Source organism: Mastigoproctus giganteus, chromosome 6, assembly GCF_048544385.1.
Source record: "Mastigoproctus giganteus isolate SK-2022 chromosome 6, ASM4854438v1, whole genome shotgun sequence".
Classification (NCBI taxonomy): Eukaryota; Metazoa; Arthropoda; class Arachnida; order Uropygi; family Thelyphonidae; genus Mastigoproctus; species Mastigoproctus giganteus.
The window spans coordinates 16,907,088-16,927,369 of record NC_143580.1 but is presented as its reverse complement, the minus strand read 5'-3'; the positions used below and the strand labels follow the sequence as shown (position 1 = coordinate 16,927,369).

Genomic DNA, 20,282 nt, shown 5'->3' with positions numbered 1-20,282 from the left:
GCCTTATGAATCGTTTGTATCATTTGTGGGCAGCCCTATGCATGCACTATCCAGATTTTTAGCGAAACTGATATCTCCTATAGCATTAATTATTAGTAAAGTAATACTTCATATACCTTGCAGTAATTGTTCACAGTTGAAGTTATACAAATGTTGCACCAGGCTATAACTTTTCAGAAGAAAGAAGATCTCCTTACTGTGCATCAGTAAGTGAATGGATACAGAATCAACATTAATGCTCATTCTTAAAATTTCTAATCCATTCCTTTCAAGGTTGGGATTTTTTTTTTTTTTTTTAAGCAAAAAAAAAAATGATGAAATAGGAACAGAATACTGCAATGGATTTTTTTTTGTAAATTACAAAAACTAACTTGCTTTGTTTGATTCATTTGAAAGAATCGATTGTTCATTTTAAATTGTAACAATATTTAAAAAATTACCTTTAGGTCCCTATGTATAATCCTCTTCTGATGGCAGTACTGCACAGCAGATACAATCTGTATAAAAAATATATGTTAAATATATTTATAAAAGGTTGATTACAAAAAAGGAACTAAAAAAACCATACATTAGTGTAATTCTTTGGCCAAAAGCAAATTAGCATTTCCTAATGTACTCAAATGCCATAATACAGATATCAGAGCAGCGCATGTCACTCCATAGATTTACATCTCCATGTAAATCTATATGTGCACAGATGACAAATACACAGGGCATTCTTTCAGTAAAGGAATCATATATTCAAACCATGCCAAATAACACAGGTGAGGACATATATAGGTATGCTGTACGAGATGTGGCAATAAAGTTCCCAGACTGGTGCAATAAATATTAAACAATGTGAAAGAGCTCAAAAATGGTTTTATTTTTTTCCAAAGTAATTATTACCTGATTGAACATGCTTACTACAGTGTTCTAAAAGTTTCTGTAAAGAGTCAGTGAAGTCATCCAAAGAGATAATGTTCAGTTTGGCAGGTATGTTTTTTTTTTTTTTTTTTTTTTTATGTCCTCAATATCCTGAAATCTCTCTCACCTTTTGGGGCAGTTTTCAGCTTGGGAAAGAGGAAGAAGTCTGCTAGTACCGAGATTGGAAGAGTAGGGGAGTGGGGGGGGATAGTTGATCTGTACAATGGCATGTTTCATGAGAAATATCTTCAGAACACGTGCAGAATGGGCAGGGGCACTGTCATGCAAAAAGAACAAGCTGACTTTCTTTCAAAATCGCAGCCTCCCCCCAGGAAATATGCTTCAATAGACTTTAAAAACCTATAAGTAGAATGCAGCATTGACTCAGGTGGGCAGGAGCAGTGCGTAGCACACACTTCTTTATTACATCGGGTTTGAGCCCATGACCACCAAATACGGAGGATGGGGAAAGGTCGTGGAATGGCCACCGCATATCCCCTTAGTTGCTAATGCTCCTAAAAACCAAAAACAGCAGCAGCAGCATTGACTCTTTTTCAGGTACAAATTCCTTGTGAATCGCACCATTTTTTCAAAAAACATGATCAGCATTGTTTTGGTCCTGAACTTCTGTGAATGAAATTTTTTGGACCTTGTGATGATTTTGACGTCCACTGAATGCTCTGACACCATCTTTCAGCTGTATTGAAACACCTAACACTCACCTCCATGATAGGACAACTTATAAGGTGATCCACAGGAATCCCTTGGTAGGATTGGAACGGCAAGTCAACAAAATCCTGCAGGGTTGGTTGAGTTCCGAGATCTCCAGCAACACCTACTGGACACTTCATACCATTGTATGACAGTATTGTATTTCGGAAAGCCATAGGTTTTATGGCTTTCCAAAAATTCATAAGGCAAGAAATTAAGATTGTCTTGACAAGTCTAGATGAAGTCTTTGCACGATGACACTCTTCAATGCTTCTGTTCATCTGTGAAGCTGTGTGGCACAAATTTTGCACATACCTTCCTTTTCCCTGAATCTTTGTGCAGAGTTTCACAAACTCCTTGTTCATATCCAACTCAACAGATATCATTCTGAGGATCAAACAACAATCTCTTTCTATAATTTCCTGAAAACCTTTGCAACTCTGTCCTTATTTCAAGAGGGTGAAGGATGCCCACATCTTGGGTCACTGCAAACATCCTCACATCCGTCTTTGAACTGCATATACCATTCGAACATACTGGTACAATGTTTCATCACACCATAAACAGTTTTTAATATTACATACATTTCTGTTGCAGATTTTTCCAGTTCAAAGCAAAATTTAATATTTGTTCATTGCTCCACTGAAAAATTGTGATATGGAACGTTAATGCTACTTACGAAAGTGGATGTTACTTGTCAAGCTTACTGGACAATCTCTGTACCACAAGCTGTTGGAGGAAGTCTGAATTACAACATACCACTTCAGTTCATTTTCAAATTCATCAAACATCGCTGCAACAGCACTAGTCAAGGAACTTTATTGCCACACCTCATATATATATATATATATATATATATATATATATGCAATTCAGTTGAGAATGGACAAGGTGAAAAATTGAAGTGACTGAATGTGGCATGACAGTCGGTGTCAGACTTTCCAGTATTACTACATTAGAAACTGGTGGGATTTTCACATATGACTGTCTCAGGTGTATTGATACTGGTCCAATAACAAAAAAACATTCAGTCAATGGCAACCCAATGGTTGAAAACAGCTCATTGATGTAAGAGCCAAATGGAGCCTGACAAAATCTATGCTACGTAACAGAAAGACCATAGTCAGTCAAATAACCTAGTTATTTGATTAACTTTTTCTAGTAATGTAACTTACTAAAAGTTCAAAGACTACTTGTATATGACAAGGGTTCTCTGGTGAACAGTTTGTTCTATATGTAGAAATAAGTTGAAAGCATAAGAGTTGTATACAGCCAGATAATATTTTGAGCAACATTTGGACGTCACAACTTCTGGAAAACCTAGTACAATTCATGCACAACTCGTTGTACATCGACAAAATATTTGCAGCAGCACACTAGGTTCACTCCTGTAAGGAAAAAAACAAGAAGGTAGAGTTACAGTGGGTCACACTATACAATGGAGGATTGTGAAAACATTGCTTGAAAGTTTGAAAAGAATGAAAACATTCTTTAGAACCCCAGTTCCTCACATCAGGAACTGGGGTTCTAAAGAACCCCAGTTCCCGATGTGAGGAATACAATATATAGGTGTCGACAATACAGGCTTATGGCAGCACTGTAATGGTTTGTGGGGGGGGTATGTTTTTTTAATATGCACTAAGCCCTTTAATACCAGGGGGAACAACATTTGGATGTAGTGTCTGGAAACTGATTCCAAAGGTATATCCTTTCAATGGTTGCAGCATTTCTATCTGCAAATGGATTCTTCCAGCAGGTAATGCACCATGTCACAAGGTCAAAATTATACAGAACTATTTCCAAGAATATGAGAGTGACTTTGTTCTACTGCAGTGGCCTCTCCATTCACCAGATCTCAAATCAAATTGATCACCTGTGGAATGACCTACATAGAGCAAAGATCTGCAACCATCAAATTTCCAACTGCAAGAAGCAATTGAAGGCTAAAGCGGAACCAATACTATTAGGTAGGTGTCTTGATAAAGTGGCCACTCAGTCTACATGGAGCTGATATAAGCTACTGATTACAAAAAACCATTAAAAAACAATAGCAAGTTAAATAAGAAAATAGTATCTGGCTGTATACAACTTTTATGCTTGCAACTTATTTCTACATAGAATAAATTGTTAACCAAAGAACTCTTGTGATATACAAGTAGTCTTTGAACGTTTAGTAATTTACATTACTAGGAAAAGTGTCATTAAGTTAAAAAATGATTATCCCACAAAACAATGATACAACAGAGGATTATGTTCCGATCCAAGAGTCTAAAATGCAAATTACAAATAGAAAGAGAAATAGCATACTTAATCAACTAATCGTATATAAAATGTGTAATAGATGACATTATGACTATTTCAATAATCCAATCACAATCAATGTTCTCCTTTGTTTCATTGCAACACCATCACTTTGGCATTGACCTTTCCTTCTACTAACCGTTATTTAAAGATAAAAAAATAAAATCAAACATTTTTTATTTATTTATTTATTATTTTTTTTTTTATGTAAACCCCAAGCACAAGAGATATTAGAACCTACAGTACTTAGTACTGTGCTTGGATTGGAGGTTGAGAAGACGAAAGAAGATATTTGTTGATATTGGACTTGAACTTCTGTCCAATATTTTCAGGAAATACATATGAAGGCAAGTTGTTCCAAAAAACGGCAGTTGAATCAATAACGAGGAAGATGAAAAGTTGGTTCTGTGAGTCTGAAGTTGGACAGTAAATGGATGTTGGCAGGTGGCAGCACATGTTCAGACTGTTTTGAAAGAGAGAGTGGGAATTATAAAAGCCAATTCAGAAGAACAGTGCCCATGGAAATATCTGTGGAAAAGGTATGCAGCAGAAACAGTACATCTATGAGACAGCGAGTAGAGAAACTCTGTTAGAGGGGAGTCATTAATTAATCTAACAGCTCTCTTCTGAATGGAATCTAGAAGCTGCAGAGAGGTTTAGGGGCACCGCCCCAGATGTGGGAACAATATTCCATGGTAGGGCAGATTTGTGATTTGTAAAGAGTAAACAGCTGTTTGGAAGAAAAGTAACGCCGAGAGCGAAAGAGAAAACCAAGTTTTTTAGATGCGGAGGAAGCAATATTTGTAATGTGCTTGTGCCAAAGAGAGATTAGAAGTAAGGGTAATCCCCAAAAGAGATATATCATTTTGCTAGAAAATGGAGTGACACTAAAGATAAGCATAGGAGCAGAAGAATCCTTTTTGCGAGATATAAGACAAGACTGAGTTTTAGAAGGGTTGAAATCGACTAAGTTGTCTTTGCCCCATTGCAGAATTAACTGAAGATCGGCATTTAAGGAATTGGGAACAGATTTTCTAGAAGTTGAAGCTGATTGAACAGGGCAAGGTTTCTCAAAATGGAAAGTGGAATGCATGTGCTATCATCGGCAAAACTATGGATAGGATTTCCAGTCAATGGAAGAAGGTCATTAATATACAAGAGGAAAAGAGTGGGGGAAAGAAATGAACATTGGAGGACACCAGCATTAGTGGAGAAGTTAGAAGACAGAGAGCCATCTACCATCACCCTCTGTTTGTTTTAGGATTTTATGGCACATTAGCAATCACCCTCAGGGAGCGATCAGAGAGAAAACTGGATAACCAATTACAAAAAACAGTTGGCAAACTATAAGATGGAAGCTTGTTTAGAAGACCTTTATGCCAAACACGATTGAAAGCCTTTGAAATGTCAAGCGCAACTGCTTGTGTTTCACCAAACTTTTCCATTGAATTAGTCCATAAATGGGTAACATAAGCCAGAATATCACCAGTGGATCGACACTGACGGGAATCCATACTGGCGATTATTGATCAGACGGAAGGTTTCTAGGTAGTTTAAGAGTTGGCGGTTAATTGATTTCTCCATTACTTTAGAAAGAGTAGAAGTAACTGCAATGGGATGATAATTGGATGGGAGAGATTTGTCATCCTTTTTTAGGAACTGGCTGGATTTGAACAAATTTCCAAGCAGAAGAAAAAACACCTTTGGAATAAGAAAGTGAAAAAAGGCAGCAAAGAACAGGAGTAAGTTCAGGAGAACAGGTTTTGAGAACAAGTGGAAAAATACCAATCGGGACCTGGAGCTTTCTTAGCATCAAGATTCGTCAAAATCCTTCTGACATCCTTTTGACGGAAGACCACAGGAGGCATTGAATGGAGCGTGTTGGGAATAGTAGGAGGTATTTTACCAAGATCATTAATACATAAGTTGGAAGAAAAATGGGATGCTAGCAGGTCAACTTTATCCTTGGCTGAAGTGACAACAGAACCAACTGGTTTTGACAGAGGTGGGAGCAGAGATGGGCAAAAGTTGCAGCCAATAGACCAGAATGCTTGGCTACCATTAGGGCAAGAAGCAAGTTTTCTACTCTTAGTCTGTTCAAATTCTAGTTTGGACTGATTAATAACTGCTTTACGATTGTTGTGCGCTTTGGTGTATGCAGAAAATGAAACTGAAGAATTGGAAACAAGCCAATTACGATATGCATCATTCTTCTCTTGAACAGCCTTAGCACATTTATTGGAAAACCAAGGTTTAGATAAAGGACGAGATTTTAATGTGGAGTGTCGAATAAAGGATTCCATTCCTGCAAGAATAATTTCACTGACATGATCTGAGCAAACGTTGACATCAGAAGTTTTGAAATAGTAATCTGACCAAGGAAAAGAAAAAAAAAGAAAAGGAAAAGATGAAGCGTGTTGGCTGTATGGTTAGGCTTGTCCGGGATTCTTGTAGGTAAATGAACAATCTGTGCAAGGTCATTAGTAATTGCAAAAGCCTCATCATCTTGACCAGCAGGGTAGGTGTGACTAGAAAACAGAAGCCAGCTGGAGTTGTGAACATTAAAATCATCAAGGAAAATTACCTCACTGTTAGGAAAATTGGACTGGAGAAAGTAAAGTTGCAAAGAGCTTCAAGTGATTAGTGGAGTTGGGAGAACAGTAGGGACAACAGATGAATTTGACACTATGAGGTAGAGAGATTTTTAAGCCAGAGAAGATCGAAAAGAGGAGATTCCAAATTACCAAGTCTCTGACAGCGAATATCGGAACGGACATATGCAAAAGTACCACCTTTGAGGCGAAAGGAATCATACAGCAAATAATTTGGGCAACTGAGATGAGTAGTAGTTAAATCAACCGAGATTCTGTCAGAAAAAGTACACGGGGGTTCGGCAGACTGTAAGTGGAAATGGACATCGTTGAGATTAGAATTGAGACCACGTATATTTGTGAAATGAATCAGGAAGTGTTTGGGAGGTTTAGATCTTTTCGCAGATAAGGTTACTCTTATTAGTTTGACAATTTGTGATGTGTTCAATAGTAAGAAAAAGTGGGTGGGATATGCTGTATGAAGTAATGAAATTTTTGGATATGGCGTACACATGGTAAGAATATACCCAGATCCTTAACATGCTTAAATCATCAAAAACTTGGTGTCTCTTTTTACTGGCGTGTCTGTGCTAAGTGTCTCTTTTAAAGACTCTCGGTAGAAGATCCACTGGTATTCAGAACCAGGCACATTTGATAACAAGGCTAGCAGACCAACTGGTCTTAAGAATCAGGTTTTCTGCTGAGAAATGCTAGTTTCATATGTAGCAATAACTTGCCATATATAAAGATTATAAATGATAAACACAACAGCAATGTAGTGAATTCATTAATAAATTCACTGCAGCACTTGTAGCTATCACTTTTAGGAAATATAGCACAGTTTTTACCACAACAGCTAAAATAAATTCAAGTTGTCAGCACCATACAAAGAACTGCGATTTGAATGAAACAGGTGCCATGTATATCTGGAATTTACTAAATAAAAACCACCATGAACTTATGAAATACTGGTAAAAACCTTAACAATAAGGAAAGACATTATTTAACAAAAAAAAAAAAAAAATTTACATGACAGGAACACTAACAACAAGAAAACATTCAATTTCATTAGACCTACAAGTAAAACCCTGCTTATACGGAAATATAAAAATCAACAAGGAAGACAATCTGATTCCACCAATAATGAACAGCAGATAATTAACAGTCCACCACAAAATTTAGCAAAATAGCTGGTCATTATTTTAAAGCTGCTCAAAGAAAATAAAATAAATTCATATGATTTCATCAAAGTAATCAAGCAGGAATGTATAACAAATTCCACTTTGGTACAATTAGATCACAGGAAACCAATAACTAAATAAAATCGGGCAATTTTTTTTTTTAGCTAAATAGGGGTGGTGGCAGCCAAAATGTAGCAAGTCACCGGACAGGTATTCAACTTTCTTTTCAAGTTTTAGAAATTGTTTTGAGTTTTTTGTATTCTGCTTAAACAATATCCATATTTCACCTTTTCTTAATGGATTGCAGTACTTATTGTATTAGTACTTTCAGTTTTAATAAAAAATTAAAACATGGTGTTTTACATAAAGTTTTAAATTTTTAAAAATAACTTTTTATTTATTTTTATATATATATATAATAAAAGTCTGAAAACCCGGATCAATCCAGTCCCCGAGCAGTCCGGATTTTCGGATTTTCCGGTTTTTCGGGCAGTACTTTTAAAATTCAAATTTAAGATGGAACAAAGAAGAGATAACCAGCTAAATTTTGACAGTTTATTCATTAGCAAATAAAGCATGCTTCATTTATCATAACAAGCAGTTTTAAAGAAAAATAAAATTAACACCTGACAAAGATGTAAACATAACAATTTTCATCACAAAATAAAGAAGAGCATGTAATGCTTGAAATCATGTTTAAAAATTAACAATGTAAAAGTAAAATACAGCACAGACAACCTCCGTATAACACTGTACTTCAACAACATGGTTTCACTCTAACACAACTGATAAATTGTAGTAGTAGTAGTAGTAGTAGTGGCACATGATGCAAGAAAGCAAGTGTAGGAGCTTATGCAGCATCAGCCAAAAAAAAAAAAAAAAAAATCACACCATTCCCTCCAAATGCCTGTCCAGTTCCTCCTTAAATTTATTTAACCTATCAACTTCTACAACGACAGATGGAAGTTTGTTCCAGCAATTAACCACCCGCTGGCTAAAGGCAAATTTCCGCACATCTATTCTACATCTGTCCTTTCTTAATTTGAACTTATGTCCCCGTAGGTTGGTAATCTGAACAAGTGGAAGGATCCCATCAGAATTCAGCGTGCTCAACCCATTCAAGGCCTTATAGACCTCAATCAGATCACCGCGCAGGTGCCTAGTCTCCAGCCACTGCAATTTGCAGAACTTAAGCCTCTCTTGGTAAGAGAATCCCTTCATTCCCCTCACCAATCGTGTTGCTCTTCTCTGTACACGCTCAAGCAAATCTACATCCTTCCTAAAATGAGGCCTCCAGACCTGTACGCAGTACTCAAGGCGTGGCCTGACCATTGCCTTATACAGAGGGACAATCACCTCCTTTTTCCCTGCTAGCAAAATTCCTATATATCATTGACAAAACCCCATGACCCGCCCTAGCAGCCTGTCTGCACTGCTCAGAAAACTTCATATCTGACTGCACAATTACTCCCAGGTCTTTTTCATTTTCTACCACCTTAAGTGTAGTACCACACAGTTGGTACGTTTCTCTGGGGTTATTTCTACCCATATGCAGTACTTTGCATTTGTCAAGGTTGAACTTCAGTTGCCACTTCTTAGCCCATCTGCCCAAATTATCTAGATCCTGTTGCAGTAGCACACTGCCATTACTGTCATTAACAACCCTGCCAACCTTTGTGTCATCTGCAAACTTCGACATTAAGCCTGATATACCTTCATCAATATCATTGATAAATACACAAAACAACAGTGGATCCAACACCGAACCCTGTGGGACTCCACTAATAACATTAGTCCACGAAGAGCAGCACCCATTGATTACCACCCTCTGTCTTCTCCCACTTAACCATCCTTTTATCCATTGTAGCAACTTACCCTTAATACCATTCTGCTCCAATTTGTACAGTAGTCTTCCATGCGCAACAGTGTCAAAAGCTTTCCTGAAATCCAAGTATATGATATCAAAATTATTTTTTGCATCCAGTTCCTTTGTGACCACATCATAATAACCAATCAAATTTGTCAGACAAGACTTTCCCTTAACAAACCCATGCTGTGTTTGAGTTATCGCTGCAGTCTTGTCTAGATGATCCTGCAATGCATCTTTAACCAGCGACTCCATTATTTTACCCGGAACAGAAGTTAAACTAACTGGTCTGTAATTACTCGTGTCACCCTTCGATCCACCTTTGTGAATTGGGGACACATTTGCACATCTCCAGTCCGTGGGAACCTCCCCTGAGTCCAAGGATGCTCTCATAATTATGGCTAAGGGTTTGCTTAGTTGCTTTGCCGCCTCCTTTAAAATAACTGGATAGATCCCATCCACCCCAGGTGCCTTTCTTATGTTTAACTTCAACAATTTCTCCTCCACTTTGCTCTCAGTTATTACAAAATCATTAAGCACACTGCTACAATTTGATAACCTTCTTCCATTTGTGGCAATCCTCGCGCACCACAGTACTTATATAACACAATTTCGCTCTAACACGGTCAGAGAATTTTGGTAAACTTCGCATAAGGCGGTATTTTTCAGCTTTCGTGCGGGGAAACCCTGCTATTATTTTGGATGCAATTTTTCAACATTTCCACTCTTTTTGAATCTCCACTGTTGGCTCGCTAGTCAAAAAAAAAAAAAAAAAAAAGAGAAATCCATGTATTTTATTTTGTTGGGAAATTTCCATGTTAGGTTCTGTGCTATTGAGCTTGTACTTGTTGAACTTGTGTGTGTGTGGGGGGGGGGGGGATCTAGATTTCAGTTTTATTACTATTGGATAGCACACACCAGGCCATCCAAAAGATTTAAGTCATCCAAACGTTGAAGTTATGTTCCTACCACCACAGTTGTATTAGGTTAATACAACTTCTTTTAATGGCACCTCCGTAGCCAGGTGGGGAGCAGCAGCAGTGCGTAGCACACACTTCTTGATTAGACCGGGGTTCAAGCCCGTCACCACCAAATACGGAGGATGCGGAAAGGTCAAGGAATAACCACCGCATATCCCGGAGCAATATGGCCTTAGTTGCTAATGCTCCTAAAAACCCAAAATAACAAACAACAACTTCTTTCATTCAGCCAATAGACCAAGACATTATATCCACCTTTAAAACTCATTCTATCAGAAAACCGTTACAATGGATTTTGGAAAAAATTCATTCCGAATCTATTGAAGTAATGGAAACATTTCTCAATTGTGCAGCATAAAGGTGAAGAAGCTGCATAAAGCATAAAGGTGAACCTGCTGGACATAATATTGATACTGAGTGGGCACAATTTGATACCAATGGGAAGATGAGCATGTTTCATTTTGCATCAATTGAAAAGCCCTGTTACAATCAAGTTGCATATTTATGTGCCAACTAAATGAAACGTTATAACAAATGCTAAAGAATTAATGAAACCTTGTGCACTGAAAATGGCAAAAATAGTATTGGGTTCAGCAGTGAACCCAATACTATTATGGTGAAATGTGTTTTTCCTTCACTGAAATCTTCAATCGTATAAAAAACATAAATTTTCAGAATCGTTTCTTTGTTCTTTTTTTTTTTAAATTTCGTAAACTTGTTACTCCTCGCAAATAGTGGTAGTTGCAAATTGTACATGCCATTAAAAAATGCTTGTGCATGCTATTGAAATTTATAAAGAAAAGAGAAGATTATCTTGGAAACAAATGCCTCAAAGCATTTCTGAAGACAACGATGCCTTGTGCAACAAATCAACGAGTACCAAGCCAATAATGAGTGATCAACAAGTGTGCATTTAGTCGATGATGATGATGAAAAATAAACCTTCTTTAACATTTGTAAGTCGTTGTTGTTTGGTTTTTTTTAGGAGCATTAGCAACTAAGGCCATATTGCTCCGAGAATATGCGGTGGTCAATCCCTGACCTTTCCGCTCGAACCCCGGTGTAATCAAGAAGCGTGTCCTATGCACTGCTGCTCCTTCCCACCTGGCTACAGAGGCGCCTATTTGTAAGTCATAAATAAATTCTTTATTATAATTATTTGTTGATTTTACAGGCTACGTTTTCATTTCTTTGGATAAATCAATCACTGTTGAAACAAACTAATTAGCTAACTAATTAGTTTGTTTAAATAGCATGGAAGACTATTGTACAAATTGGAGCAGAATGGTATTAAGGGTAAGCTGCTACAATGGATAAAAGGATAGTTGATGGGAGAAGACAGAGGATGGTAATCAATGTGTGCTGCTCTTCTTGGACTAATGTTATTAGTGGAGTCCCACAGGTTTTGCATATTGTATATTTATCAATGATATTGATGAAGGTATATCAGGATTAGTGTCAAAGTTTGCAGATGATACAAAGGTTGGCAGGATTGTTAATGACAGTAATGGCAGTGTGCTACTGCAACAGGATCTAGATAATTTGGGCAGATGGGCTAAGAAGTGGCAACTGAAGTTTAACCTTGACAAATGCAAATGGGTAGAAGTAACCCCAGAGAAATGTACCAACTGTGTGGTACTACACTTAAGGTGGTAGAAAATGAAAAAGACCTGGGAGTAATTGTGCAGTTAGATATGAAGTTTTCTGAGCAATGCAAACAGGCTGCCAGGGCAGGTCATGGGGTTTTGTCAATGATATATAGGAATTTTGCTAGCGGGGAAAAGGAGGTGATTGTCCCTCTGTATAAGGCAATGGCCAGGCCATGCCTTGAGTACTGCGTACAGGTCTGGAGGCCTCATTTTAGAAAGGATGTAGATTTGCTTGAGCGTGTACAGAGAAGGGCAACAAGATTGGTGAGGGGGAATGAAGGGATCCTCTTACCAAGAGAGGCTTAAGTTCTGCAAATTGCAGTGGCTGGAGACGAGGCACCTGTGCAGTGATCTGATTGAGGTGTATAAGGCCTTAAATGGGTTGAGCACGCTGAATTCTGATGGGATTCTTCCACTTATTCAGATTACGAACCTCAAGGGGTATAAATTCAAATTAAGAAAAGACAGATGTAGAATAGATGTGTGGAAATTTGCCTTTAGCCAGCGGGTGGTTAATTGCTGGAACAAACTTCCATCTGTCGTGGAATTTGATAGGTTAAATAAATTTAAGGCGTAACTGGATAGGCATTTGGAGGGAATGGTGTGATTTTTTTTGATTTTTTTTTGGCTGATGCTGCATAAGCTCATAAAACTTGCTTTCTTGCATCACATGCCACTATTACTACTAATTTCATTGTTGAGAACATAACCCCTGTTTTTAACATTATGTCTATGAGAAACAAATTCCCGCCTTACGAGTTTGCTTTATGAGCACAAGCTAGGAATAAATTAACTCGTAAAGTCGGGAACTACCTATATATATATATATATATATATATATATATATATATATATAATAATATAATATATAAAAGATTGTATTAAAGAGTAAAAACAGAAAACATCAGAGAGTTAAATAAACTGGATATGGCAAATGCACCGAAGCGTGCAAAGCAGCAGCAACGGATGCAAATGTAAATATATGTATATTTTAATTAATATGATAAATAAAAGTAAAGATGGCAAGTTCGAAACTCCAGAAAGCTTAAAAAATTACATGAAAACGTTAAAAGAAAGTTACAATAGCCTACATCAGATAAAGGCGGGAAAATTTTTGATTTTTTTTTGGCTGATGCTGCATAAGCTCATAAAACTTGCTTTCTTGCATCACATGCCACTACTAATTTCATTGTTGAGAACATAACCCCTGTTTTTAACATTATGTCTATGAGAAACAAATTCCCGCCTTACGAGTTTGCTTTATGAGCACAAGCTAGGAATAAATTAACTCGTAAAGTCGGGAACTACTAATTATATATATAACTACTATTCATATTATATATATATAACTACTATTCATATATATATATATATATATATATATATATATTTTTTTTTTTTTTTTTACACAAGCATAGATTGTTCTCACTTTGTTAAAATCCAAGAAGTTTATCTTTGTGAGAAAAAAGCAGTTGGGATTGTTTTCAGGTTTACTTTTCAGAGTTCTCAAAAAAGCAAAAATTTGTTGAGATCATCAACTGCTTGGTGGGGGTGGGGAGCACACCCTTCCATATTGAAATACTGTTTACAGAAAAAAAAAAAAAAAAGAGCTGATTGGCTACATAATGAAATCTTCCACATAGGCATATGATGCTATATAAGTTCATATGCTTGCTTTCTTGTATTACATTACTACTACTACTACTACTAGAAGATTAAGACAATCTGAACATAAATGGACACATTAAATAACATCCAATTATATACTTGAAATAACTGAAAAACATACGTTTCATATTCATATTAATAAATAATGTCTATTTCATATTCGTGAAAAATGCCTATTTTTAATTTTAAAAAAATGCAACTCACTTGTCTGAATTTTGCTCTTGCCTCTTTTTCTTTCATGCGACCATGAGCAACTAAGTAATCAAAAACCTCACCTATGAAATAAAGTATGATAAAATATATTTCTCTATATATTAAAAGAAAAATTTCATTAGTCACCTTCAGAATAGTGAAATAAATAAAATAACATTAATTCTTTTTCAAAATAGGGCAGTATAACTTTGAAAACTTTCATTTTGTCTAGATAGTAATTATTGCCATATTATATACAACAAAGAAATTAAAAAAAAAAAAAATGCTAAAAGTCAAAACTGAAATACATTTGTATTTGTATACAAAATGTGTATACAGTTCTAACTAGGGTTAGAACTGTATACCAACTCATATTAGGAAATGTATAAAATACACATAAATTAAAACACAAATTCAAGTGTTTTAATTTTCTTTCAGTAAACATAACTATAATATACTTTAGGTGCACTGATATTTAATATTTATCAAGAAAAATAATGATTATTACAAATTACAATAATTTAATCATCTCAGAACCTTTTTAATACTAAAAGAGAAAAATTTTAGTTCACTAGAAAATGCAGCCTGGCAAATACAGGCAATTTCCTTATATATGTAACTTAATTGTTTCCCAGCTCTTCCAATGATGGCTCCAATTATTTGATGTTAAACATGAGATTTAAAAATAATAAGAACCACTTGTTTTGCTAAAATATAAATCATGAATGAATGTGGCAAATTTCCTTACCCTATACTAAAACTGACAAAATAGATATTTCAGAAAAGTCCAGCTTGCTCCCCAGGAAATATGAATGCGTATAACTTAACTGGTCCCATACTCTGTTAGCAAACTGCTTTTCTGATGGTGGTTCCAATAGTTGATAAGCTTCCATTTAAAATTTATTAGATTCCAAATTAAATGAATTTTGGAAAAAAAAAAAAAAAACTTTGAAATGGAAGTGAATAATAATAGCATGCGATACGCATATTTTTAAAAATTATTTATACATATAATAAGCAGAAATATATGCAATGCACACATTTTAAATTTTGAATATTTATCAGTTTTTAAACTAGAAAATGGAAGGGGCAAATACCTTAAACTTTATATTTTATGCCTATAACATTTTATTAAACTTTCAACAGAATTAATATTTCTGTTTGCTTTTTTTTTAATTAAAAGGTGTAAAAAAAAAATAAAAATAAAGTATTTTTAAATATTTATTTTTTTTTTATTAGAAATCAAAAAAAAATGCATACAAGTACAGTGGATTCCGGTTATTTGGGCCACCGGTTAATCGGGGCAGCCGTTTATTTGGGGCAAATCGTAAAAAACAGAAACCAATCGAGAAAATAGCCAGGGTTTACTTCGCTTAATTGGGACAAAATGCCGTTTAATCGGGGCAGGAGACCTCAGCACTGGAGATTACCCTATGATTGTCTCCAACCGTACCACGTAGTTCGGTCGGATTTCTGGAGGTCACAACCATAAAACAATAAAAACAATTAGCAGTCACCTGTTTATTGGGCTTTTGTGTTAGTGAAATCTGTCATAAACTGATAGTAAACTCGATCTTATTGAATTTGCGATAATACCGACAGCTGGAATTCTGTGGGTTATTACGGTAAAATGTGTTTACACTTCCATGAAATCTTCAATCATATAAAAAAATAATTTTCATAATCTTCTCTTCATTCCTATTTTTAAAGCTTCGTAATTTGTTACTCCGTTCTCACTTGCGCGTATCGTGTTACTTGCAATTTGTGTGTGTGTGTGTGCGGTGTTCTTTGTTATTGATTGCTTATCTTTTTACTGTTTTAAATTTTAACCCCCACCCACAAATGACAGTGAACAGAAATGTCAACTAGTTTAGTTAGTATGTACATATTACATAGTACGTATTAATTCTTCCGATTATATCGTATATTCTTCTGAATTTCACATATCATTTAATTTTTTAATTGGTAAGGTAATAAAGGGTAAATTTGTACTTAATATATCTTTACTTTTATAGCCTCTGGATAATATTGCTCCAATTTTTGCTAATTACAATCGCTGTTTAATAGAATTAAAATTCAATTCACAAACGTGATCACAATGACTGGCGCTTATTATACATCGTATAGTGAACGGTACTTTACAATGGTGACTCCATCGTAACGTGATTTGATTGAACAGTGAACCAATTGTAAAGGGGGGGGGGAGTACATTGTATTTTTAACTATTTACGAGAAACTTCGGATAATTGGGGCAGCCGCTTAATCGGGCCAAAATGCACTAGTCCCGATGTGTCCCAATTAACCGGAATGGACTGTATTTAAGAAAATATGAAATACTAGTATACTCCGAGCAGAATTCAAAAACCCATGAACTTTTTTCAGAAATTAAAAGAAAGTTTACATCAGTCAGGTGCAATGCCAACATCATCGGCCACTTCACTTCAGGATGTTGCCTTTCTAGCAACTTTACAGTTCCTTCTGTTTTGTGCAATGGCCATCCATTTACTGCCCATGAACTCTTGAATTTCATCTATCCATCTCCATTATTGTCTTCCAGGTTTTCGTTTAGCTCCTCTTGGATACCATTCTGTTATTTTCTTAGTCCATTTGTCATCATGTCTTCCAGCTATGTGTCCTGCCCAAGACCATTTTAGTTCTTTGGTTTTGATAAGAATAATTCTTTACTTGAGTTTGCTGCCTAATCCATGTGGTTCTCTTCTTATCGAACAGACTGATTCCTAATAAAATTTGTTCCATTCTTCACCATGTAGTTTTCATCTACTCTTCCATTCTTTTGGTGAGTGCCCAAGTTTCACATCCATAAATCATGGTGGGAAGTATATACATTGGTTCATTATTTTACATTTCACAGAAACTGGGATATTGCTCCTCAGTATGTGACTATATTTCCTGAATGTTATCCATCCAAAATTTATTCTTCCCTTGACTTCCAGCCATTTATCATTATTACAGCTAATGACTTGTCTAAGATAAGAATAAGTATATGAATCCACCTTTTCAATTTCTGCTCCTTCAATGATTATATTCCTTCCTGTGGCATACTTGTTCATCATTACTTTTGTTTCAGCCATATTCATCTTTAGTTCGAAATCCTTATTAGCTCTGCATAACTGATTAAGATTTTCCTCTAAATCTGTGGGATCATGGCTTTTGATAACAATGTAATCTTTAAATTACATTGTTATAATGGTTTAGGTACTCTCCACTCACATTGACTCCTTTCTGCAACCGGTCCAATCTTCTGAAAGCTTCCTCAAGAGCAGCAGTAAACAACTTCGGAGATACTGTGTCTCCTTGTCAAACTCCTTTCTCGATTTTAAATTTGCTACTGTCTTTGCCTAATCTAATAAAGGAGGTAGTGTCCTCATATATTTTCTTCAAAATCATAATATACGGGGTATCTATGCCTTGTCTTTCCAGTGCCCGAAACATTGCCTTATGATGTATGAAGTCAAATGCCTTTTCATAATTACATCCTCTGATTTTTTTATTGCGTGTTTACATAGACAATAAACCAAATGTTCTTTGAACAAATATTTTGTTAAAAGTGAGTTACTCAGTCATAACTTTGTGAAATTCTTTGCACCTGATATAACAGAATAAACTCTTATTTACGCTTTATTTAGTCAATTTTATTCATCTTTTCAGGAATTCACAATCTGCATCCTCCTTCCCCAGGGTAAATAAAATCTTTGTTATATAATCAGTATATAACAAAGATCTTGTTCATGTTCAGTAGTGATTAAATTCAACAGTAAGCCTAGTGCACAATGGTAAAACTCTAAGAACATACTACGTAAACGTCCAAGTCAAACATTTAAGAAAAAAAAATAAATAGTAAATATATATGTATATTTTTTAAATGTAGAAGTTTGTTTATTTTTTTATTATATATATTTTTTTTTTCAAATTCACACTTACCACCACTTGCATATTCCATGACAAGATACAGAGTCTTTTCAGTTTCAATAACTTGATATAGTTTAACTAGAGGTGGAAAAAATATATGATACAATTATAGTCATCACACTCATTTAAACTAAAAGATGAAAAAATAGTAATAACATTTTTCTTTCTCTTCAATATAAGAATGAGAAAGAAAACAATAACATCAGAGTAAATAAATAAGTTCACAAGAAACATAGTTTTGAAGTCACTAACTTAATACAAAACATACACACAGTTTCTGGTATACAGATATTATTCTTATAATATCTGTATACAGATATTATTCTTATAATATCTGTATACCAGAAGATAAAAAAAATAAATAAATAAATAGCTCACATGCAATGAGAATACAAAATGTGAAAAAAATTAATATTACAACGAAAAAAAAGAAAAAAAAAAAAGTAAGCTTTTCATTATTATTAATATAATTTAAAATTTTATTTTCATATTAGAAAGCTCTAAAAAAAAATTTAATTATAAATTCAAACAAATAATTTCCCAAATTCGAAAATTATCACTCATCTTGTGTCTGTATTGGGAAATTTCTTTTGTATGTGCACACAAGCACACAAATTCCATACTAAATGAATATTATTTCTTTCAAAAGATTTACTTGCCAATATTAGGATGATCCAACATTTTCATTATTCTAACTTCACGAAAGAGCTAAAAGGAAAAAACAAGGGAATTAAAAACTAATCTTCTGCAGAGACCTAACACGTAAAATAAAAATTAAAATGAAACAGCAAAGTAAAGGAAAACATTGAACATACAGAGTCCAGTCACAATATTATGACCACACCCAATGCAGACATCACACATGCCTAGCAAATTACACAGTGCACGTGTCAAGTTCACACACTGCAAACATATAAGACTTAGCATCACCATTACCATTAGTAGAGGCATTTGATGCAAGAAAGCAAGCTTCAGCCAAAAAAATATATATATAAATAAAAAATAACCACTTCCACTTCACCCCTCTATTTGTTCGAAATACCTGTCCAGCTGAGCCTTAAACTTATTTAGGCTATCAATTCCACGACAAGGGATGGAAGTCTGTTCCACCTACCAACCACCTGCTGGCTAAAGGCAAATTTCTGCACATCTATCCTACATCTGTCTTTCCTCAATTTGAATTTATGCCCTCTCAGGTGATTATTCTGAGCAAGAGGAAGAATCCCATCAGCATTGAACATGCTCAAACCATTCAAGGCTTTATACACCTCTATCAGATCATCTCGCTGGTGCCTAGTCTCCAGACACTGTAATTTGCAAAACTTAAGTCTTTCTTCGTAAGAGCACCCCTTTGTTCCATTCACTAATCTTGTTGCCCTTCTCTGTACTCGTTCCAGCATCTCTACATCCTTCTTGAAATGAGGCCTCCAGACCTGTATACAGTACTCTAGGTGTGGTCTGACCATTGCCTTATACAAGGGAATAATCATCTCCTTATCCCTGCTAGAAAAATTCCTATATATCATCGACAATACATCATGAGCTACTCTTGCAGCCCGTCTGCACTGCTCAGAAAACTTCATATCTGCCTGCACAACCACCCCCAGGTCCCTTTCATTCTCTACCACTGTCAGTGTAGTACCACAGAGTTGATACATTGCTCTGGGGTTGCTGTTTCCCATATGTAGTACTTTACATTTGTCAATGTTAAACTTCATTTGCCACCTCTCAGCCCATCTGCTCAACCTTTCCAGATCCTGTTGCAGTAGCATAGTATCAGTATCATGATACTGATCATGATACTTTCCAGATCCTGTTGCAGTAGCATAGTATCATGTTGCAGTAGCAACCCTGCCAACCTTCGTATCGTCTGCAAACTTGGACATTAAGCTTGATATACCATCATCAATATCATTATTTGTGTCGCCCTTTGATCCTCCTTTGTGAATTGGGGTCACGTTTGCACATCTCCAGTCCATGGGTACTTCCCCTGAGTCCAAGGAAGCTCTCATAATTATGGCTAAGGGTTTGCTTACTTCCTTTGCTGCCTTCTTTAATATAACTGGATAGATCCCATCCACCCCAGGTGCCTTTCTTGTATTTATCTTGAAGACTTGATGTTCGGCATCCATGAACACAGTAACACCCTCTGTCATGGGCAACACATGCTTCCTATCAGACCTGGAAAAAGGCATGATCATCGGCTATCGGGCCAGGGATGCCAGCATTTCCAAAACAGCAGACTTTGTGAAATGCTCATGTGCTGCAAGTGTATCAAGACTGGACGAATGTGACAGCTTTGATAA

General features: G+C 35.7%; 1 protein-coding gene across 10 annotated transcripts in view; it reads right to left on the bottom strand.

The window, feature by feature from the left end:
* Positions 1-20,282, bottom strand: part of LOC150084011 (serine/threonine-protein kinase MARK1) — a 343,303-nt gene that overhangs the window by 185,642 nt on the left and 137,379 nt on the right. For all 10 annotated transcript variants that reach the window (XM_090375845.1, XM_090375847.1, XM_090375850.1 and 7 more), the window contains exons 6-9: positions 18,636-18,684; positions 17,989-18,054; positions 14,059-14,129; positions 441-497 (exon numbers count right to left, since the gene is read on the bottom strand). In XM_090375845.1, coding sequence (XP_090231971.1) covers positions 441-497; positions 14,059-14,129; positions 17,989-18,054; positions 18,636-18,684 — 243 coding nt within the window. The remainder of the gene's footprint in view (positions 1-440; positions 498-14,058; positions 14,130-17,988; positions 18,055-18,635; positions 18,685-20,282) is intronic.